The sequence below is a fragment of the Pseudoliparis swirei genome, chromosome 8 (genome assembly GCF_029220125.1).
Source record: "Pseudoliparis swirei isolate HS2019 ecotype Mariana Trench chromosome 8, NWPU_hadal_v1, whole genome shotgun sequence".
NCBI classification, from domain to species: Eukaryota; Metazoa; Chordata; class Actinopteri; order Perciformes; family Liparidae; genus Pseudoliparis; species Pseudoliparis swirei.
The window spans coordinates 7,344,514-7,369,074 of NC_079395.1; the positions used below are offsets into that span (position 1 = coordinate 7,344,514).

The window sequence follows — 24,561 nt, forward strand, 5'->3', positions numbered from 1 at the left end:
TCATTGCACCACTGAAATATATACCCATCAAACAAGCTATTTCTGGTTTCAACTCCTTCATGTGGTTCAATGTCTATTTTTGCCTCACCCTTGAATTTTAACTGAATGATATTGTATACCCTGACCGTACTCCCATTGCAAATTATATGAGGGGAATCATCTGCAGATAGGATGAATCACAGTAGGTTATCGTAACCAGCTCAAAGTCAAGCACAAGTTGCACTGAAGGCATTTTCAAACCCCTGTCCCAGGATGCGTCCCAAAGGTTTATTTTTACTCGGCTTTGAATGGTTATGGCAGCAAACCGCCATATGGCTGTAAGATTGAGTGGTCTTGGTGGAAAATGGGGACGGAAATTATAGAGGCTGAGAGCCGGTGTCACACAGGCCTCTCATTCCTCCTCTTCTCCACGAGCTGATTGGGTAAATACACTCTGTGACTGGGAAACAATTACTGGTTGGGTTCATGAGGATAACTGGTCAAAAGCATCACCTGCCTTTTCAATGGGAGAGTTTTTATTTGAACATTTCATTCAGAAAGTTGCCAGGCGGGCTGCTCTTTTTCCCATGTTTACTCCACATTGACAGTCACCTCAGTTTCACAAAATTCTATGAAATTCCAAAAAGCGGACTTTGTGTTATGGCGGTTCTGCTGCTTTACTGCAAGCGGATCATGTGACAGGCGGCATCGCAAATGTCCATGTGTATGTTATGTGAAAAGGTTTTGTATATTGAAACATATACAGGACTGTCTCAGAAAATTAGAATATTGTGATGAAGTTCTTTATTTTCTGTAATGCATTCTGGATTCATTACAAATCAACTGAAATATTGCAAGCCTTTTATTCTGATTTATTGCTGATTATGGCTTACAGCTTAAGAAAACTCAAATATCCTATCTCTAAATATTAGAATATCATGAAAAAGTATACTAGTAGGGTATTAAACAAATCACTTGAATTGTCTAATTAACTCGAAACACCTGCAAGGGTTTCCTGAGCCTTGACAAACACTCAGCTGTTATAAATCTTTTTTTTAACTTGGTCTGAGGAAATATTAAAATTTTATGAGATAGGATTTTAGAGTTTTCTTAAATAAGCTGTAATCAGCAATATTATAAGAAAAAGGCTTGCAATATTTCAGTTGATTTGTAATGAATCCAGAATATGACATTTTTTGTTTTTTTTTGCATTACAGAAAATAAAGAACTTTTTTATCATATTAATTTCTTTTTCTTCTATGTATTTATATTTATATAGGATATATGTATGATATATATATATATATATATAATATATATATAAGAGCTAACAATGATAATGGGGTTTGGTTCAAATGGATTTTAGGGTTAGACTTACTGAAGAGAAACTGAAAATGAAAACTTCACTTGCAGTAAAAGTACAAATCTGGCAGATTTGAAGGCAAATCCTCCCGAAGTCCACTGTTTTCTTTATGTCTCCTTTGTGTAATCCTTCTATTTTCTGAAGAATATCTCTCAGACTTTCCCTGCATGGACTGCATTTTAATGTCATTCTCATTTCAAGACATTTCATAAGACTACATTTGGTGTGACCTAATATTATCTATTAGCTGAAACACACATTGTAGCTGTTATATATCCACACCTGGGAGCCACAAAGCATTTTTCTTTTCCACTAAGTCATCAGTAGCACAGCTGGAGCAATGTGCCTGTTCAGTGTCGGAGCTTCTCAACAGTCCAACAGGATGGAGCTGCTCGTTCACCTTCGCCTGTCCGAACTGTCCCTGGGCATCAGGTTTCTGAGTGATTCAGTGATTTAAGGTTGCTTATGACTTTGCTCTTTGATGTTGAGCATGTTGAACATGCCTCGGTAGTGTTGGAGACTTTCTTGTGGCGCGAGACACGCTGTACTTTGTGCGTGTGTTTACTCTGCTGCTATCCAGAGCCCAGTAGCCCAAACAGATTCAATATTGGATTCCAAAACACGTTTAACCTCAGTACGCAGGGCTGTCCTCGAACATGAGCTCATTGATTGGACTGTAATTACTCTTCAACATTGGCTATTGTCACCCGCTCATTCAAGTGGAGTTATAGGGGACAAGGAAGCCCCGCTGCAAAACGTCCATAGCGGGTGACACTGATGTCAAACACATGTTTCCCCCCGCAGCCCAACAGAAATAGACAAGCCTATTTAGAGGGCTGGTTTGCATGCAGGCTCCAAGGACTGATGTTTGCAATCTGGGAGCCACAGCGGGTTTTTACATGATCAGTAATTCAAAAAGTGGTTGGCCAAAGAATTCATGTTGAGCCTCTTTGTTTTGCTGTTGCCATGCACTTGTGCTAAAATATCATTTGGCGCATTACAACAGCAGAAAGTATGTTAGAAGCCGTCCAAGGCCGATCAAATGTCCAGAGGAGCGAGAGACGGGAAAAACACAAATATGTTCAGTGGCAGGGACAAAACCAAAAGGCTGGACAATCAAAGTGAATTAGGAGGTTTCTGACCAGAGGGTCAATGTTTATTACAGCTGTTACTGGTCAGATGTAGATTTGTAGCTGGTCAAAAAAGCAATTTGAAGGACAGGGAGTCGAGGTCTGTCCTCTTCAGTGCTGCTGGAGGTCTGCAATTGTCATTAGCCAGATTGCAAGGTGTCTTTGTGCCTACTGTGCACTTGTCTTTCTTTATTCAAATATAAAAGAAGAACAGAAGGTTACTGAAAGCTCCTACAGGCCTTTGAACTTACATCTAACAGCCAGGTGTCCTGTGCTTTCTCAAATAGGACAGACAAGTATTCCGCCATCTATTGTTTGACAAGAAAGGACATCTCAATCTGCATTGTGCCTAAAGCAACAATCATTTTGAGGGTTTTGTTCAGCGACAGAGAAGATTGAAAGACGTCCTCCTTTGTAATAAAACGTTAATTATGCCCAGTGATATGTGAACACGCTAGGTGCTTCTTCTCTTTTTATGTATTTGATAAAGGAAGACATCTTTTTTTTTTCAACAAGACAACTTCCTTCTCACACAAGCCGGACACGTCTGTATTTGTTTAGTGGGGGGTTGTTCACTCGCCGTTACAGAGAGTTGTCAAAGGAAAGACATGATTCAAACTGGCCTGTAGATTTGGCCTCAGATTGTACAGAACCGTCATTATAGATATGTAATTTTAGCATAATCCTTCAGCAGCGTCGGGCATGTCGTGGCACTGTAGACTGCACAGCACAGAGGAAAGACAAGCATGTAAATATAGAGAGAAAGAACGACCGGCGGCATATTTAGAACGCTTTATTGACATTTAGTGTAAAAGGAGGACACGTTTACTGACTGATAAAACAAACAGCGAGCCTTTTTCGTTTTAGATGCCATGATGGTATCCAGGGTAGTTTTCCTGGACTATGAAAAAAACAAACATTAAAAGTTAGGGCTGAATACAAAATAGCTCCAGCTTTTTAATTGGAAGCATTTTCTGCATTTTTCTGTTTTATGTGACTGTAAAGAAAACTTTTCTGGCAAAAAGCGATCTGAAGACCCTCATATTGGGCTCTGGGATACTTTTATGGACATTTTACTGGTCAAACAATGTATCTAGAAAATAACTGTTCGTTGCAGCCTTGACGTGTCTACTTGTCATCCCTGTGAGATGTTCACATTTATTTTTCACATGTTTGAATTGATATAAGATCTTTAGAGGCTTTTAGAGACGATCAAATTCCTCATTGTCCATTCAGTGGATGTTGTTACCTTTAGACTAGCTGTTTCCCACAGTTTCCAGTCCTTATTGCAACGCTATTCTAAATGGTTTCAAAACCACAAGACATGAGGGTGATCTAGATCTTGTAATCTTAATCTGTAGAAAGCGAATAAAGTCATTTCCAAAAATGTCTAACATTTCTTTTATTCATCTGCTGACCTCTGTGATTCATCTCGGCACCACTTGGGGGGTCCAACCCCCAGTTTGGGCTGCATTGCCCCGGTAGTCCGTAATGATATGGTGTGTGTGTTATGAAAGGAGGTTGATAATAAGGCTGTACGTGCTTTACTGTACTTGCTGATCCTTCAGACTTTGGACCCCACTGCTGATGAGTCAGTTTCCAAGGCAAAGACATAACAAAACACTTGTTATATGAGATATCTTAATGGTAGGTAAATATAACAGTTGCGCCATATGTTTAACCGGATGTGCACTTTGACCATGTGACACTACAAGTAAGTGACCTCAAATGAAGTCTGTGATGAGGCTGCCTGACCTACGGTTACATGCTGCACAGGGCTGTGTCTGTCAGTGTGTGGGCTGGAGGCCCGAGGGTGAACAATAGTGCTTCAAGGCCAGCTATGTTGAACACTCAGCTACATGCTCTTTAGATCAATATTGTTCCACAGTCTACAGGACGATGGAACATTTAGAGGAATACCCTCCTGTAAAGCCAGCACGGACCACACACTGAGCTCCTGGTGTTTTCCAACCAGCGTAACAACCTTTTCAGGTTTCTGTGGGAGGAAGTCCCTCACAGAAAGAAATACCTTTTCTTCAGTGACTGTCTCAGGGTGACTCAACTATTTGTATTTCACAACTGAGGGTGCGAGACTTCACAGCGGTGATTATAGGGTCATCTTGCGTGCCTGAGAGGGGAACGACCTGTTTTGACGTCATGCCGGGATCACAGTCCTGATGCGAGACAAGAGGATTTCCCTCGGTTGCTAGGCGCCGGGGTTCCGTGTGTGGGTAAACACGGGGTTCCTCGTGGCACACCTGTGTTTGAAGTCGACATTGCCACGCTGTCAGACCTCTACCTGTTGCTTCATCACACTGTCTAGTAACCATAGTTATATTCCATTGACAATAACCAAAGTGCAATAAAATCAGTAACAATGGTGTGTTGGCACGACAACCAAATACCTGCACGAGGAGCAGGGTGAAGCTTTTATTTCATTCACCTGTTAGCCTAGTTATGCTGAAGGTGTCACAAGGTGCATTCATGGTGTTCAGTACCATGCAGGTTACAGCCAAATGTAACCTATTTAACCTTAAAGTTGATGCAAAACCACGATATTTCCTAGAAGTTAGTGTGATTATTGTACATGCAATAAGTATAACATTTTCCAAACGATAAATTACACAGCTAATGAAGTTAAGTTAACAACTATGCTGTCATTTTAAATACCGTCAAATGACAAAAGCTTTGACGGACTGTTGTGAATATTTTTTTAAAGAATATCTGTGTACATTTTCAAATGGCATTTTTAAAATCGTAGCACTTTAACTTTCAACAAAACATAAACAAATATGCAGTGGCAGAATCTAATTAGTGTATTTACCTAAATACTGTTCTTCAAAGTAAAAGCTCAACTTAACTTCTGTTTCTGCAAAAGAGAAAGTTTGTTTTGTGGATTACAATTTTTTTAGAGTTGATTAAATGCATCATGTTTATAAAGTAGTTTAAATAATTGTATTTAATCATATTATAATATACAACTGACAGAAGCTATTCTGCTGCATAATGAATCTTTTTACTTTTGATACTTTAAGTAATTTTTTCTGATAAAACTTAAATAGCAGGACTTTAACTTGAAATAGTGAATATTTATACGGTCACATTGCTACTTTTACTGGAGTGGGGAATCTCAATTCTTCTGCTTATGAGTTGTTTTATAATTTAACAACATTTGAACATAAATGAGGAACATAAATGCCTCTGAGAAATATGTTATAAGCCTGCGGTTAATCTTAGATAAGAGAGTATATATGTTTATGTTCAATATTTGTGAACATAAGAAAGATTCTCGTGTTTTGCAAGCAATCTTGCAACATGAGGTGTGTGTCAGATCTCCCCTCTGACTCCCCAGAGGTTGGATTTGCTGCATGAATGCAACGTTCTCATCGTGTGCCAAATACTATATTCACAGTCTCTGCCAAGTATCACAGAGACTTTTCCCCAGCGAGGGAGAGGAGTACGTCTGTTCCACCAACGGCTGTGCTGCGGGGATTTTATGACTTTAAGTTAGAACATCTGAAATGATGATGCAGTTGTTAAAGTGGCCGTGTGAAAAGACAATCCTGTAAAAATGTCTGTACTGTATTTCATTTAGAACCAACGCTTTCCCAACATCAGCCTGTTAACAAGGTTGATGTAGACAGGATAACATTGAATCTGGTCAGAGGAGGTGTTATTGCCAGCCTCACACCTGTCATCACTCTAATACGGGAGCTCGCTCAAGGGATCAGGTCTGCAAGTCTGCAAAAAGCTCAATAAACTCACTTTGCTTTTCTCCAAATTCAACAGATTTACTTGTCTGAAGAACGACAATACTGAACAAGCTTTATGAAATCTTCTATTATTGTAAATATTTGAGATGTTATTTCAGAAAAAAAAAGTTAATGTGCTGCTGGTGGGAAAAAAACAAGATCATCTAAATAGCGGGAGATAACATCACTTTAGCAGCTCGCATGTTGCGGTTACAGGCGGGTTCACACTTGATGACTATCGGGAACATTGACTGCAGCATAACCCCGAGTTATCTCTCTCGCTCTCTTTGAAAAAGTGAGTCATATTTTATTCACGCACGAGGCACACCTGCAACAAAAACAGGTGCTTTTAAGAAGAATTTAAAGAAAGAAAGAAAAAACATCAATGACTGAATCAAGTCCACCATGTGACGAGTTAAAGACGTTAGGTCATGGTGACAGGGCCCTTCAGCTCCCGCTTTGAGTCTATTAAAAGTATCACGGTCCCCTTACTGGACACACTTCAGGAATGACCTCATGCAGGACCACTTCAGTCTGGCTTGGCACGAACAATAGCCGGTCTGTGCGGGTCCATCCTACGTTTCTCTTGAGCAGGTCTGTGAACATTGACCGCAGATTGAGTCACATCCTTTCCTGCTCTCCTGCGTGTTTACGGAGTGCTGGTGCTCAATTACCTATGATATCACGGGCCCTGCGTATTAAGAGTCGCACTGTTTGAAAAGACCTCCAGGACAGGGTGGAAAGAACCAACGACAACCACAAGCCTGATACAGGAAACCCCTCCCCTCCCCCCCTCTTCTGAAGAGTTTTCCCCTCCGTTCAGCAGTCCTCTTTGGTCTGTGGGACAGGTGCCGGCTGATGACACTACGACAGCCCACTGGGCTGACATCACAAACAAAATGACGCAGGGAGGCGGTGGAACGGTTTTCTCTAAATAGACATTTAATGATTTAAAAGGTGTGTGGATACAGACAGGGGAAAGGGAAGCGAGTGTCGGGTTGGAAAAGAGGGATTTTCAACTGGTATTCTTTTTCCCGCGAGACTTAAACTTCATGTTTTCTGCACAAGCCGAATGTCAAACTGATGAAAAGCACAACAGCCATGGAGCCGGGGGGGGGGGGGGGGGGGGGCAGTGCTCTGGCATGTAGCAATGGCATCACAGGTGATAATACTACAAAAAAGAATAAACATACTTTGCTTCGCAATGAGCGAACAAATAACACTGAAGTTCATTAACATGAAACAAATATATACACATAATCAACAAATGGGAATTGTGGCAAAACAAAGTGGCTTTATGTAAAAAAAAATATCCTACTCAGATTGACCCGGAGAGTGTGTTGTTAACCTGCGAGGATGTGATTACAGTAACTTTAAAGAAGAATTGTAACATGCTCTTTTTAACCATTTGACCCATTGTGATAAGATTGTGTACATCTCTGCGCTTTGCGTGTTGGATGTAAACATTACTCCTGCTATTCTTGGCCTCGCTCACATTATAGGAGCCACTTGGTCAAACAAAATCACATTTTATTTGATAACCTTGCCTAACTGAAGATTACAACTAATATTTGCATTGATCAGAAATCAGAATAACTTCAACAGATACAAAAATTAAAGAAAAAGACAGTCCTCTGGTCTCGTGACTGACACCCGCCATTGATAGCACATTAGCAGCTCCACGCCGCCCTCTCTGATTTCCACCTGCTTACTGCCGGCTGAGGCGCCGCCTACTGGGTCCGGAGCTGGTAATCTGAGGAGGAAATGGACAAAACTTAATCAAATGGACAAAAGAAAAGAGAGAATCGGAGAGAAATCAAGTGGAGGCAGCTGATGCTTTCCACCCAGAATGAATGGAATACAAAGGAAATGAGATAAGGATGTTTGGCAATTAGTGGCAACATTAGTGAAAAGACCCAACATGTGCAACGTTCGAACATTTCGGTCAGATATTTCGATCAGGGAAGCTCGACAGGAAAAAGTTAACTTTCTCACATTTCGCAGGACGTTGCCACATTGCCTCATGTTCTACACTGTATCCCCTTTTCATAGAACTGCATCAGTTCACGGCTGGTTCCCACCACATTGCACTGCATTGCCCAACTGTTGCCTAAGATCTGCACATATGGGCACTCGGCACAAGAATTAGCTCAATCATAACCTACCTCCATTTTGGGTGATGTAGCGCACCCACGGCAGGGCCTGATAGCCGCTCTTCTCAATGATCTTCAGGTAACGCACCTGTTGAGGAAAACAAAGATGTATGTACTGGTGTGAAACACAGGAGATTTTTCCAACACTGAATTTTTGGATATGAACAGTTTGGGGGTTTTCACATTATTGCTGGGTCGTCGTGCAACAAGTAACACAAGTTATTTTTCCTAGAAGCTAAAACTACCTATTCCTCAACAGGTTCACAGTCTGAACTTATCCTGTGCAGGGTTTCCCAGGAGGCTGGAGCCCATCCCAGCATGCACTGGAATTGCATTACAGTTTTAGAAGTTTCCTATACATATTTTTTATACAGTATTTTGAGTTTGTTGCGTCTTCATTGTCTGCAAAGGAACACGGCCACACACCTATCAGAGCCTCCTGTCAAACCTACAGAAAGTAGTTCAATACTCAAAGACACATTTTAAGTGGAGTTCTCCTTCAAGCTCGTCGCGAGCTGCAAGTTGTAGTACGAGTAATGTGGATGAGGAAGCAGCCGTACGAGAAGGGAAGCAGATAGAGAACAGCTTTCAAGGGAAACTAAGGTCATTTACATCACTATTTTTTCAGGCCTGGGAGAAAAAAAAACTGCACATCAGCATTATCAAGATACAACTTTCACAAGCCATGAACTGATATTTCACCAGACCGGTGTTACAACAGAGATAATTCTCAGTTACACTCTCTAAAAATACCATGCCATCTTGTCCATCATTGAACTTTGTTTTTCTTCATAAACGAAATATTACTTTACATGTATTATGGATCACAATTCTACCACAATGGCATTGAGAACCTCTCCGTCGTATATAAATTCATCTCGAGGTAGCAATGCGTATCCGTCACAGCTATTGTAGACATTTCTTTCATGCCTCACTGTGCTTCTGCAGGAACACGTTTCACCCTTTCAACCCTTCTGCAAAAAAACCAACAAAAAAACAATGAGTTCCGTCTTTTCACAATTAGCGGGGATGAAAGCGGCCACTTAAAAGGCTGACATGACCCCTCTCTGGGAGACGTTGGCATGCCGTGTCTCCATCATGCCAGTTCCCAGCCAAACGCTGGACAGACAGGGCAGGAATTTGTGGGTTGAGTGGCGGCGGTCCTCTGGTAAGGCCTCGGTAGTGGCCGCCTTGTTATTACCTTCCACTACACAGTGAGGTCAGATCGACTGAGAGCGACAGAGTGCCTCGGTCACCAGACGCATGACGACAAACTCATAGACACGGGATCACCGAGTCTGTCGGCACAGCACTTCTCCCTGAACCCCGGCAGCCAAACACGCCGCCGGTCTGACCGTGGCTACGCAGTCAGCAAAACGGCATCAAAAGACGTCCTCTGCAAAATATCATTATGGCTTGTAAGATGAGAAGGGAAAAGGAGGATGTTTGTTGTGTCTTATTTGGTAAGTACAGACTACATGTGTGGTCTGGATCTATCAGGCTTTTCGGAGACGCTATGGCCCAAAATGCATCTGCCTCCTTGTTTGGGTTGCCTCAGCATCGACCTAAAGACGGGACATTTGGAACTGTAACGACAACTCGGTCAAAGTGTGAGGTTACTCCATTTCTACTCGCATTTATACGTGCAGCTACGTGCATCATACACACTTCACATGTGCTCTCCCCTACACTTAGTGGTAGAGTTAAGAGGAACTTTCTCATGCTTTGATATTTACATGTGTCTAATTAAGCTTTACAGCCTCTTCTCACACGTAGAGTGGTGTTCCTGGCTGCATTAGAGTCTGAGAGCCAGTCTGCCGGTGCCCTGTAATAAGGGACATGTTACTGGCCTGACAAGAGTTCGATGGGAATACGGCTCTTAAATCGGTTCCCTTTGAGATGGCGGGTGCACCACAGTGTTTGCAAACACTCAGCAAGATGGTTTTAGGCTTTTGGTTCAACAGTTTGGGAACTGGTAACGTGCTACAACTAAAGCAACAATACAAATATTCTAGACTGATACACGTAGATCCTGAATTCCAGTGGGAAACCTTATTTCCAATTTCACCCTTATCTTCTGTCACATATCTTCTTTAAAAAATGACCTAAAAAAATGTCCCACGAAAACATCCATCCATTGTCATCCGCTTATTCCACGGCACTAAAACAAAGCTTCCTATTCATCAAGTGTAAATATGCCATATTTACACTTACACAAATATAGAATGGAAGAATATAACATTTACCATATTTAATATGGTAAAAGTTATATTCTTCCATTCTATATTTGTTTAAATGAATATATTAGTGTGATTTTTCATGCATTTTCTTAGACATAGAAGCCATTACAAATATTCTTTGTTGACATTGTGTTTGAATACAAGTCGGTAATGTGTTATAGAAAACCACAAAAAGAGGATCCATCAACCATCTAGTTGCACAAAGATTGCTCTATTTATTTTTTGACTTCTTGTTGTTCTTGTTACCTTTAGTTATTTTTGTTTTTTCTACTTATTCAATGTTTCATGCTTATGTTGTGTGTAACATGTTTTTCATTTTTTTCTGGTTGTGGTCATAAAAGAGTTGGAAAATACCTAAGATAATCATATTCATAAATAACCAAACCAGAGCCATAAGGACCAACGGGCTTATATCTATCCTCGTCTCCATTTCATGGAGCATCTCACCACCTGGCTTTGTCGCTGCACAATGACTTGATCAATGACTTGATGCATTGCTTTTAGTAAGGCGTCTGTTCATTTATGGATTGTCAAAGATGTGAAAGGAAGGCAAGAAGGAAAAAAAATATTCTTTGGCAAGCATTCTTGTGCTGCCAGACCAACCCCAATTAAAAATAGCACATATTTCAATTATCATGGGTTCAAGCTACTTGTTTCCGAGTGGGCTGCATAATGTCCTTATAATTTAATAAGGTTTGATACAAAATGTGGAGAAGCTGGAAAAAATGACCTCTTTGCTCTTTTTATTTGTATCAAACAGAAAGCAGTGTTAAAAGTTAAGAAGTAAATACAAGTGTAAGGAGGAGATGTTCAGGCCCCACATCAGCTGAGAAGAATCAAGTGGATCATACCATATTGCCCCACTAGAGAGCTACGCTCACTAAATGCGGGACTACTTGTAGTTCCTAGAGTCTTAAAAAGTAGAATGGGAGCCAGAGCCTTTAGTTATCAAGCTCCTCTTTTATGGAACCAGCTTCCAATTTCAGTCCGGGAGGCAGACACAGTCACCTCGTTTAAGAGTAGACTTAAGACCTTCCTCTTTGACAGAGCTTATAGTTAGGGCTGAATCAGGTTTGCCCTGGTCCAGCCCTGGATATGCTGCTATAGGCTTATAGCTGCCGGGGACGTTTAGGATGCACTGAGTACCTATCTCCTCTTTTTCTCTCCTTAAGGATGAATTTTCATCTCTCAATCACACGTTACTAACTCTGCTTTCTCCCGGAAGTCCTTTTGACTTTACGTCTCATGGGGTCATCGGACCCTATGAGACGGCATAGATCCTATCTGCCTGATGGATCGTCTGGGTCGTGGAATTCCTGCTCATGACTACGCCACTGTCCTGTTGAGACTCCGCCCTCCTCCTCCCCACCGCCATCTGCCTGATGGATCGTGGAGGTCTCCATCGTGGAATATGCCTACTATGAACTATTCATACACTCTGTCATATTCATTGAATGTATTTTAACTCTAAATCTGTCCTTCTGTACACATTACATCTATTGCATCTGTCCATCCTAGGAGAGGGATCCTCCTCTGTTGCTCTCCTCCAGGTTTCTTCCCTTTTTTTCCCCCTGAAGGGTTATTTGGGAGTTTTTCCTGGTCCGATGTGAGGTTTTGGGGCAGGGATGTCTATGTGTACAGATTGTAAAGCACTCCGAGACAAATTTGTAATTTGTGAAATTGGGCTATACAAATAAACTGAATTGAATTGAATTGAATCAAAAAGCGTCATTTAAAAAAAAAATCGCTATTAAAGTTTATATCAAAGTCTAGATGCTTATATAGTCTGAAGGAAATGTTTTAAGAATTAATTAATGCTCAATAACAAAAGTTACTCTCCAGTTTCCATCACATTAAAGCTTTAAACAACGGTGACATTGATAGCTGGTGTCTTTAGAAAACCAGCATTTACATAAATGCACCGGTATTTTACAACTTCTGGTTCAAACATCAGTTGCGAATATTCAAATTCAAAAGTTATTGATTAAGATGAATAAGCATAACACTGAGATGGAGTAATGTAAATCCTTTGTGAACATTTCCTATTTTCAAACGGAGTTTGTCGAGTTACAATCGTTTCCTCACACCCAGACATGGAGAAACATAGGTTTGTGTTACTGTAATGCTACACACATAATCACAGGACAACTGGGTTTATACATCTGTGGCCACTCAAACATGATTCGGAAAAACATTACCTCTCATTTTCATGGGAATCCCAATAGAATTCAGATTAATCTACTTGCCTGTAGCTAAGAATTACATTTTCTATGGCTGTGATTAACATGAAGGCAGAGGGCTCAGTCCAAGTTGATGAGCACTTGCTTTCTGGTTTGTTCAACGGGAGACATTTTCTCTACCACAAAGAGAGTCTCACAGTCCAACAGTGCTCCCGTACTGCCCCCTCTGGCCAAAAACAGGTCAAATATGAATTGTTTGAATTCCTGCTCTGGAGAGAGACACGCGAGTTCATGTGAGAGACGCTGCTCCGTACCATGAACTCTAAATCCAGAATGACAGGGAAACAACGAGCACCGCAAGCTATGTGGACTATGCATGCATGTACACTGGGAGATAATCAGACAGCAGGTGCAGATAAACTGTGGCATTTGCTTGAACGTCCTCCCAGGCGGTTTAATAAGCAGGAGTCATAAACACAGTTTGAACTGTAAGCAGATTTAGTGCAATTTCCTGTGATAAACACCTTGTTTTTGCGTCGAGGGGAATTGAGGTTCGGCGTATTTGACCTCTACCGTCACCCTACTTCAAGGGGCTTAAACAAATTACTTGTGGAACTATTTTCAAACAACGTTTGACAGAAGTTTGTGTGTGTGCGTGTGTGTGTGTACCTGGATGCCTGAGGTGGTGAAGTATGGGATCTCAAACTTGACACTAATTGGTGGCTTCCCCTCCTTGTCTTCAGCCTCCACACTCGGCAGACCAAAGTGGGCGCGCATCAAATACTCCTTTCCCCCCTGTATGAAGGTCACAACACAGATTTGTGAATACAAAAAACTTGAACTTGACATTCTGCTTAAGATACTTGATATTCTACTGCTAAGTTTTTACCAATGTTATCTATAGCACAAAACTGCCCCCCCCCCCTCCCCCTATTACAAGTCAGGTGAGAAACAAGTAAACTGCAGTGCAAAATCTTGCCGCATTCACTTTGTAACATCTGTATGAGACTCATGATTCATGCTCACGGGGAAGGACTTGATTGCCCAGACGATCTCGCTGTTCTCGGGCACCCACTTCACGCTGCCCACCGTGGTCTTGAATTTGGGTGAGTCAGCATCCGTTGGCACAGGAATGTGGATCTCCACGTTGTTGGCTGTGGAGCGCCTTTTGAACTGGCTCTTCGCCTGAGACGATAAAAAACAAGCAGGTCAAGTTTTAACACGATGTTCCGCCGGCACAGGCCATCAAACCAGGACTGAGGCTTAAAGACAGTATTCAATATGGTCCGTTTGCCTCTAGTGAAAACTAAACGCACAACATAAGGAAACAACTAAGTCGGCCTGAACCGCATTACCCTCTAATCAAATGTTTCTTTCTTACTTTTTATTTTACAAATATGTCATCTCATGTCATCTCTAGCAACGTTCTTGTTGTCGTCACATCTTGGTCCCATAGTTTGAGTGCAAAGGTGACCTACCTTGATCATGTACTCGATCCGACTGTGGGAGTGCTTCTCGATGACAGATTCTATCCAGATCAAAGGCTTCACCTGAGAAATAAAAGAAAAACACGTTTTAAACACTCAAATTCATTCTGTACAGGCTATTTCACACTGAACCTAAGCATCTGTACAAATAACATAGGACACAGGCACCACCTGGTGGATAGCAGATATTACTGCAACAAGAACCAACAATAAAATGTTTAAGAGTAGGACATACTTTTGTAGGCAAAGATATATTTACCACTAACTAAAGGAGACATACACTCAAACTTTGTACTGCAAATCAGTGCTGTGTGCTCTGTGTCGCGGAGGAAATCGAGGGAAAGACACAGATTGGGGGTGAGACCTATTGATTTAATATTTTTTTAGATAAAGAAAATGTAAAGAAATATATCTGCCAATCAGAAGATAATGAGGCACAAAATGTTTAAACATGAAAACAATCTTGATCCCTTAAATGTGTGCCTTTTTTAACTATGTGTGCCCAAGATATACACTGAGCCATACTTTAAATGAAGGGATATGAAACTTTTAACTTGTTGTGTTTATTCTTTTTATTTATTTCTTTACCACAAATCACTCGTAAATTTGGGGTGAATTTGTGGACGGAGGTATGATTGAGTAATATGCAAGTTTGAGCCCGAGTAGCTACAACTAGAGAGAACTCTGCTCCACTGTGCTACTTCCTTTCCCACAAGCTTACTGGCAATTATATTGTGAAACATGTTTTGAGAATTTCAGGTCACATTACTCCCCTGTCCTCCTTCCATATGATTGACCACCGGGTTTTTGGTATTTGAAATGCTCTTGAGCTGGTTGATGATGAAATGAAGCCTCATTTGAGCAAAGGTTGGTTTGGCCAAAGATCCCGTCGCTTTAGTTTCTTCCCCAGGTTAGCAGTTTTGTGCATAAATATTCGATCGCCTACTGTGACTGCAAAAAAAGTAGTTGTAAACACCTTTGCTAAATATAAGCCTTCACAAAGGGCTATCTCTAGGATTCACAGTAATAACCTGCGACTAGCTCTCTGTTCAGAGTACCAGTATGTAATGTGGTGGACTGCTTTATACATTGAACCAGTGAGGAAATGTGCCTTGTCGACCTGATTTCCAGTCCAAATATCTTCCTACAGCTGATTTATTGGTTGATATTTATTGGTGTGGTGGGATTTAGTGCTTGGCAGGCCTTAAATTGATACCCTTCTTCTGGTTAGGGGTCAGTTTATCGGACCGCCAGACCCTGACGGGAGATCTACGGTACTCACGTGGGTGTTGAGACGGTAGGACATGAGCTCAAACTCTCCATCGGGAGGAATGAAGGAGATGGTGCGGTCGTTCTCAAAGCGAGACAGACGGACACACTGGTGAAACTTCACATCTTCCAACTCTACAGATTTACTCTTTCCTCCTCCATGAAAAACAAGAGATAAAATGAAAAGAACAGAGAAAACCACAAACGTACCTACACAGGTAAAATTGCATTTCTAGCTAACTTTTAGGGTTTTCCTGATAAGTATGAGGTGACAGATATGACGCGAGACAATACAGGACTGTCTCAGAAAATTAGAATATTGTGATAAAGTTCTTTATTTTCTGTAATGCAATTAAAAAAACAAAAATGTCATGCATTCTGGATTCATTACAAATCAACTGAAATATTGCAAGCCTTTTATTCTTTTAATATTGCTGATTATGGCTTACAGCTTAAGAAAACTCTAAAATCCTATCTCATAAAATTTGAATATTTCCTCAGACCAAGTAAAAAAAAAGATTTATAACAGCAAAACAAAATCAAACATTTGAAAATGTGTTTCCAGGTGTTTCGAGTTAATTAGACGATTCAAGTGATTTGTTTAATACCCTACTAGTATACTTTTTCATGATATTCTAATATTTAGAAATAGGATATTTGAGTTTTCTTAAGCTGTAAGCCATAATCAGCAATATTAAAAGAATAAAAGGCTTGCAATATTTCAGTTGATTTGTAATGAATCCAGAATGCATGACATTTTTGTTTTTTTAATTGCATTACAGAAAATAAAGAACTTTATCACAATATTCTAATTTTCTGAGACAGTCCTGTATGTGCCAGGAAGAATCGTCTAATTTCCACACTTCTATAGTTTGAAAGATGAAGGTTTGATCATAAAATCGTCTGTCAGGCAGCTCCTCACCCAGCTCAAATTGTGTGTTAACATAAAATAACATATAATAATATAAAATAATATGAGAGATGACTCACTTCCAGTGTTTTCAAACAGGACCTTGTCATTCAGGCCGAGCCGTAACTCGGGCATTCCAGACAGGAAGACACGCATCTTAATGGAGCCAACGATCTCACTACGTAGAACATTACCGTTGGCACTAACCTGAAAAATAGAGATATAAAAGTGTCACAGAGAATGACATCATATGAACCACAGGTCATTTAAAGCGAGCTCTTATAGCGGCCCACAGAAAATATAGAAAGTTTAGATAGCTAATGTGACGCACAGAGAGAGGAAGTTTAGAAGCATTGTGACTGGCATTCCTTAAAGGGTACCTGTTGAGATCGCGAATATGTAGCCAGATCAAAAGATAATGTGTTTCTAAAGGTTATTCATGCACTGACGGTCCAGTATTCAATAACAATACGTAGTTTAGGCTGTTCAAAGTCCCTCAACTCCGACAAGCTTCATTGCACTGGTGCTTGAATATGGCGCCGGTGGTGTGACATCACATCGTTGATAGATCGACAGCCAACCACAGCGGATGTGTTCAGAAACCAATGTAAACAACGTCGAGCGCTCGCAAACAAATGCTGAGAACTTGATAATAATAAAGAAAACGGGCGAAATATGGACGATGAAAGATTGTCAGATTCAGCAACTGGATACTTGTATGAACCATTAAAAGCAGACTATCCCCATTTAGTTAATTGTGACAGCGATAGCGATGATTCTGATGAAGTTGATGCCGGGGTGCTCAATACGCCGATCGATTGTTTCCGCTGCAGAGCTCCGACGCCGGTCTGCGCGCATTGGGATGGAGCAAAAAAATAGTCACTAGCACCACCCCGTCAACAACTCTTTTCGGCTCGATGCCGGCGCACGCAACGGTCAGCTGTATCGGGTGCTGATGGAAATCTCACGCTTGCCTGTCTTCAAAACTTGAGAGCCCTGGAAATGTGTGCAACAAAAAACAGACATAGAGTGCATTTGTTGTAAAGAACACGAACTTATGTCCGATGATATCGTGACATTAGACCTAATCTGCTTTACACAAAAGCGTGAGCTTGATAGCTACATCGCGCATAAGCCAGCGCTGGAGATGTCTTTCATTGATGCAATGTTCGGCCGACATGTTCGGGGGCCTGCACCCGAGGGAGAACTGTCAAATCGGTAAGTTTGAGCAACGCGTGTAGAAGTGGCTCCGGATTGGCTGAATTCCTTTCAACGACTCAACGTCATAGTGACCTTTGACATGAGTAAATAACTAGCAATATGTCTGCGCACTGAAGCGTTCACGGACTCGGAATGTTGACAAAGAAATTTAAAGCCTCGGGCTATGCGTGACTTGTTGACAATAGCGGCGGGGAAAATATGATTTATTTGATGCGCCTAATGGATGTAGCATGTTGTTGTTTTGGGCTACAGGTACCCTTTAAGCAACACAGTGCTTCTTAAACAAAGAGTTCCTACCAGGAGGTTGACTGACTCAATGACGTCCAGGAAGACCTCATTCTTCCTGTACTTGATGCCCTCTGACCTCCAGGAAACAGCATTGGTGACTGTGGCGGGGGGTCGCGGGGTGCCAGTGTCTAGCTTGTGCCCCTCCTGGGTTATATATCTGAGACAAAAAATGTAAACAGAGGCAAAATAGAGGAAAGGGAAACATCAACTGTCTGCGTAGGTGAGTTACAAAAAACCTCAAAGAGGAGCAGAGACTCTTATGGTTACCTAGGGAGGATTGTCTGACTGCGCTTACTCACGACACAAGGGGGAAACCCAGAGTTAGCTTTATGATCAGGACACTAAGCTCATGTTGCCATGTAGATATATATATATATATATATAGAAATCTGTTAAACCTGATTAACACAACAACCAATGTATAATAAACATAACATCAAATAGCTGGTTTAATTCTGTGTGCTAAACTGATTGGTAAAAGCAGGAGGAAATATCATCATGAATATCAGCACTTTAACAACGACAATCTCTTAAAATCACCCAGGTAGAAATACCAAACCTTAAAGCTTCTCAACAGATTATTTTTAGAACCAGAATATTTTTTTCATGAATGGATCAACGATGGCAAAATTCATTTGTTGCATCTTTAAAGAAAGTACATTACGTAATTTGCAGTGAGACTGCGGCGAGGAAGAAACTCACTCCTGCAGAATTTTGCTGTCGGTAGTCTGGGGATAGCCAAAATCCATCAGCTCATCCATCAGCTCGTATATGATCACAAAGTTATCTCTGATGCTTTCTTCCTCCAATTCTTTGAAATACTCTGAAAAAACCTGAAAAACACAAATGATGTTTTTTATTCCTATATGACCATCATTATAAACACCAAGTATATGGCTTTGTTAGTGTTGTTTACTATCTAGTTCTGCTGTAGACACTTAAAAGACTTCAGCCCTACCTGGACAATTTTATACAAGAAGGAGAAGACCAGCGAGACGCTAGCATTTTTCTTGGATGTTGCAACCACTGATGTGATGTAGATTAAGAATATTAGCTACAAGAGTATAGAATACAAGCACCACAGTGGCACAAGAGACATGATACTCAATCTTGACCAGTTGGTTAGGTACAATAACAATCAATGAAGGATACAGTAGAGGTTATTGTGTTTGATCCACATGAAACGAACTCCCCCATGGGCCAGGATAGGAGAGAGGGTCCCCTCCTCCTCTTTGTCCATCAGAAGGGTCATGAAGTGCTCAATCTCTGACATGTCCACATCTCCTCGGTAATTTCGGCACACGAGGACCTGCAAAGAAATAGATAGCATGTAGTAATTGCCGACAGCCTATCAGGGATATATAGCAATACATGAAATAGTTATTGAAATGCTAGTTGCCTGTTAACAATGGGTGAGTTTCAATATAGTCATATGGATGTATATAGTTGTAATAATAATCTATCTCATCTATAATAATATGCTGTATTTTGTGTAAAACTAAAACGATGGAAAAATCTGACAATTTAATATACAGATAAACATCTTTATAATATCTACATTTGACGTACGACTACCTTGCTGCACCTGTTACTTTGACATGTGTTTACTCCCCTGAAACAGAGCTGTGCGCGGCAGCTTTCTACGCCGTATTTACCAGAAGACGCGTAAGGGTGAAACTAGGATGTAAGAACATTATAGAATGAATGTAACGCCGTGCAGCCAAGACAAGAAGCGTTGAACTGTAGCGCCGTGAAGGGAGCTTTGGCCACCGTTGACATTTCCTGATGCTAACAGCTGGTCACCGGTTTGTTATCCTGTCGCTACGTGGCCTAACATTTCTCAGTGAAACCATCACATGCATCTGACCTCCTTGTGCACTTTAATATATTACATTAAAGGCCAAACACTCGACCAGGAATATCAACCTAGGCAGCGGCTACTCTGCTGCGGATTAAGTCACATCAGGATCTGTCAGCGAGGAATGTGTCCGCAGGGCTACGAGCTAGGCTAACGCCAGTTTAGCAATGTAGCAGATTACCCCAATATCTTACCTTTCCTTTTAAATCCAAGACGTACACCGCACTCGCCGACATCTTTAACTAATTTACACGAGCTTAGTTCGGCTCTTTATCAGCGGCTTATTGGTAATGTTTGACAACAACTACTTCGGGGCTAAATTTAAAGAAGAGACTTTCATTCATAATACTGAAAAGAGGAAAGCCACCCTTCCCTGTTTGGGTTGTCGCACCATCCGGGTATCTGACTAGCGCCCCCTGTGGACCCGGAGCGCTCTGCTCCAGAGAGCTCCTTCTTCGTCTTCTTCTTCTTCATCTTCTTCTATGGCGGTTGGCATTCAGTTTATTGTAACTATACCGCTCCCTTCTGCTCCGGAGTGTGAATCAGCCGATAGACTTACGATCTTTCCCCCAAAACAAACACAATAAAACAATAATAATGATATGAACAAAATACATGATATCATTATATTGTATCCTCCATGTGTCACACTGTAGAACTATACGATCCTAGCCTCTGACAAGCACCCTTATACTAGGTCCCTGCATTTCCATCATATCAAAATCCCTGTGTTTTTAAGAAAGCCCTAGTAGGCTCCCCTAACATGTGCCCCCTCACGCATGCTCCGTAATCCCTGATTATTCCTAATCATCTCTATCTCTGCATATCATACTCACTAGAACTCACAACTACTTGCTGAATAAATTCCTCTTCTCCACATCCTTCACACAACCCCGTCTGGTGTTTCCCTCTTTTATTTTTCGCACAATGGTCCAACCACAACCTTGACAACACTGTTTCCTCTCTCCTGTTCCTCCTAGCCTACATGCCTTCCACGGTATAAACCAACAAGATTATTTGATGTTTTTCTGTTGATTGCGATCCCCCCCCCCCCCCCCATATCCTGTCTCTCCTGTTTTAAAATCCTTTAATAGATATATTCATGTGTGAATAGCTGATATTGTTGTGTCCAGGTTTAAACGTAATCCCATTTCTATTGATACGGAATGGACATATTAGGATATAGAAAATTATTAAATTGTCCATATAGCCTACCATCTTTTGAAGTAAAGCGTGTGTATTAAAATATTGTTTGATAACGTGTGGCGAAATGCAATGTCCATGTATTGTGACAGTTTCAGAACAAAATGCATAAATCTGAACTACATTACATTTGACCAAGCGTTGACCAACTGTAAATCCAGAGTTTGCATCGCTTCCATGTAAACATGCTCTTCAATCTTTGAAGCATCTATGGTTTCAGAGTCATGTTACACCGACCAGCTTCTTTCTGTCATCAACCTTGTTTTCATCCTGTAGTTCCCTCTTCTGGATGAATGGTTGATCTGCATTGTAAGATAGTACCATTTTCAAATGTTTGGATAAAACTGCAACGCAAACACTTCCCACAAAGTTGACAGTAAGGACACACCATGTCTGATATTGTTTATGTACATTACCTCTCTTTCTTTGCTCTATTTAGATGATATGAAACTACCAAAATCAGAGGTAAAACTGCTCAGTTTTTGTATATTGGCAAAAGATTGTATAGCTCTAACTAAAACCTGACGCACCAACTAATAATCAATGGCTGACTTTCCATGGAAATACTGACGTATGGCACTGAAGGCCAGAAACTGACATTTAAAAAAACATTTAATGCACTACCTGGAAAACCAGACCCAACGACACTGTATTTTTCTGATGAAGAAATGTAGCTTATGCATGACAGGATAACCATGATCAACATGTTATGTTTCTTCTTTTCTTTCTTTTGTGTGTTTATCTGTTTTGCTTTTTGTGTCCCTTTTGTGAAGAAACAATAAATATATTCTTCAACAACAACAACAACACAAAAGTACATTTACGAGCATGGACACATACCTTTGGTCCCCTAGTATGATTAGTTGGGTGCTCGGATGGTGAATCTTGCATAGCCAGCCACTCATTATGTATTTTCTATTGCAATGGTGCAAATATGTGTCTCACTTCACTAAAACTGAACGTACATTTTGATTCAACTGCTAAGTTTGTGCACGTCTTCACTTGTCACAAGTGCTCATGTGAGCCTGGTCCTTTAAGTTCATACTGAAACTTAACAAACTCGGTCACCTCACAGACTGCAGGTCTTAAATGGCAGCCAAGCAACAAATACTGACATTATCAGAGACACAAGTACAGCGTTTCTGCTTCATACTTCTAAAAATATACCACTTATGGAAATGTAACAGTGTGATAATACACAAAGCTACTGCAGTAATTATGGAGGTAGTACAGGCTTAACATTCAAATAACTTAGGTTTAAAAGCCTACTCAAGTACACAAACCCAAACAGCTCCTACCTTTCACCTCTGAGATAGAGATGTAAAGGGATAGCAGAGATACACATATGATGTGTGAATGCTATGAACAACTGGGTAATTTTTGGAAATGCACAGTATGAAACATTTACATTTTGATCAATTTAAAAATAGAAGCAATTGAAGAGGCACAGTAAGAATGAGCACCATCTGAATTTATCTTCCTCCCATCTCGGCCCGAAAAGCCTGTCAGCGCTGGGCTTGTGTGAGACAACTGTGCCTCGTCAAAGTGACAGATCTCTGCTCCCTTGGCTGGTAAGATGGGGTCTAGACATTATCAGAAGTCATAGATACAACTGGACTGAGTTACAGAGCCAAATATAACAGATTGCCACTTCCCTCAGCTACTTCATACACTATACACCGTGTTTGTGTTTGGAGCTGGAGGTGGGGATCACTTGATGAAAGCTGCGTACAGACATGTTTTTACAGAAGCCGCGGAGCTGACGTGTTTACTATCGGTGCAGAATGGGCTTGTCTCAGTATGAGTCAGTGCATCACACAGGTGTGACATACTTGATAAGTCACATGTGCAGGTGTTGCCACAGACAACTCTAGGAGTAATAGTCCTTCGTTATGGTCGTTTTGGACTGATTACTGTAATACATGTGTTTTCACTATAAATTCAATTGCTTTGTGGCAACATTTAATCCAGAACTGTTGTGTCAGTGTCCACATATCCCATGACATCAAACACGTAAGGCTCTTAAAACTGTACTAGTTTAAATTCTTCATGGCAGCGTTCATATACACTCAAATCTGTTCCACCATTCCCATGGCTTTGTGATTTATACTTAGCAGGACGTTGACTCTATTCCCAAGGCGATCCTGTGGCTTTTGGGGGAGTTTTTACCATACAAGGAGAAGAGGAGTTTAGCTCGGTTTCCTGTGGGAGGGTTCTGATTTCTCTCACTCTGCATCTGATCCACTGCGTCTCTATTTATCTCTCTCCCTTGTACCTCCTCCCTCTGTTCTCCTGGATCGGCTTCAAACATCCTGGTCACTATCAAATCCAAGAATAATCTTATTAAAACGAAAACATCACGAAAACACCTCCAAAATCAATATCTGTCCATCAAATTGTTATAACTGTATCTTAGAAATCTGTTATCATAACATTGTGTGCAGCCAACAACCTGACAGCCCAATCAAGGCAAATAGTCACATTGTCATGATGTTAGCCGCTGTTAAATCCAGGATTAAGTTTTAAAGCTATTAAACTTCAACCCCTTTCATAAACGTATAGAATCCAATTGCAGGAATATTGGTCTCTATCAATGAGACACTATTTGTGGATTAATGTATCCACTGGAGTACAATTTGGCACATTTCAGTGTAACACACAGTTCTTTACATTCCTGTGGATGATATAAGAGGCTGTGACCTCACAACAAATGATCCCATCTAATATGTTATGACTACGCTATGAAAGTCATCACTAATCTCCAAAATGACATAAACTAATTATAACAGCTTTTCAACAAAGCATTTTGGGGCGGCTGTAGCTCAGTGGGGTAAGAGGGTCGTCCTGCAACCCCAAGGTTGTCGGTTCGATCCCCGCTCTCCCCATTAGTTGCAAGTCGAAGTGTCCTTGAGCAAGGCACCGAACCCCCAGTTGCTTCCCGGGCGCATCACTGCAGCCCACTGCTCCTTAATAACTAAGGATGGGTTAAATGCAGAGAACTCATTTCCCCTTGGGGATTAATAAAGTATATATCTTAATCTTAATCTTAATTATATAATTAAGTGTTTTTAAAATGTTTATTTATCTGAAACAAGAAAATTATCTTTTCACACAGATTTCACTGCAGCAACAATATGCTCCAGAAAACACTCATCTATATATGGAAGGACATCCAAGAAGGAGATCCACACCGCAAAAGTGGCATCGCGCATGAAAAACATGAGATGCATGTGTCCAAGTTTATCTTCAGATGTCACTTAAATGGCCGCTCAACACCTCACTGTTCTTTGAGTTTCCTTGCTATCTTTATTTTTAGCCGGGGCAACTGGCACAGAAGAGTTGAAAGCTAGCAGACATGTCCATTAGCGCGCTCTCACAAACACACACAAACACACACACACACACACACACACACCCCACTTACTACAGCAATTATAAATGTACTACTGTATGCACCCAAATGGATTAGAAATTACAAAAATATCAATATCTGTTTTTAATTTTTTTCAAGTTGTGACATTTGTTTCT

The 24,561-nt window shown here is 40.9% G+C and overlaps 1 protein-coding gene across 2 annotated transcripts; it reads right to left on the reverse strand.

Moving 5' to 3' along the window:
• Nucleotides 1-7,143: 7,143 nt before the first annotated feature.
• ap1m1 (adaptor related protein complex 1 subunit mu 1) lies at nt 7,144-20,231 on the reverse strand. 2 transcript variants are annotated; one of them, XM_056421674.1, is made up of 12 exons: nt 20,025-20,231; nt 19,125-19,281; nt 18,931-18,998; nt 18,675-18,805; nt 17,982-18,129; nt 16,544-16,670; nt 15,567-15,706; nt 14,276-14,347; nt 13,824-13,982; nt 13,467-13,592; nt 8,390-8,465; nt 7,144-7,977 (listed from the first exon to the last, which is right to left on the reverse strand). In XM_056421674.1, the coding sequence occupies exons 1-12, from the start codon at nt 20,064-20,066 to the stop codon at nt 7,955-7,957; spliced, it is 1,269 nt and encodes a 422-aa protein (XP_056277649.1). In that variant the 5' UTR covers nt 20,067-20,231; the 3' UTR covers nt 7,144-7,954. The 2 variants fall into 2 exon arrangements, with proteins under 2 accessions (XP_056277649.1, XP_056277648.1); XM_056421673.1 differs by having other exon boundaries at nt 15,567-15,709.
• Between the last annotated feature and the right edge of the window lie 4,330 nt (nt 20,232-24,561).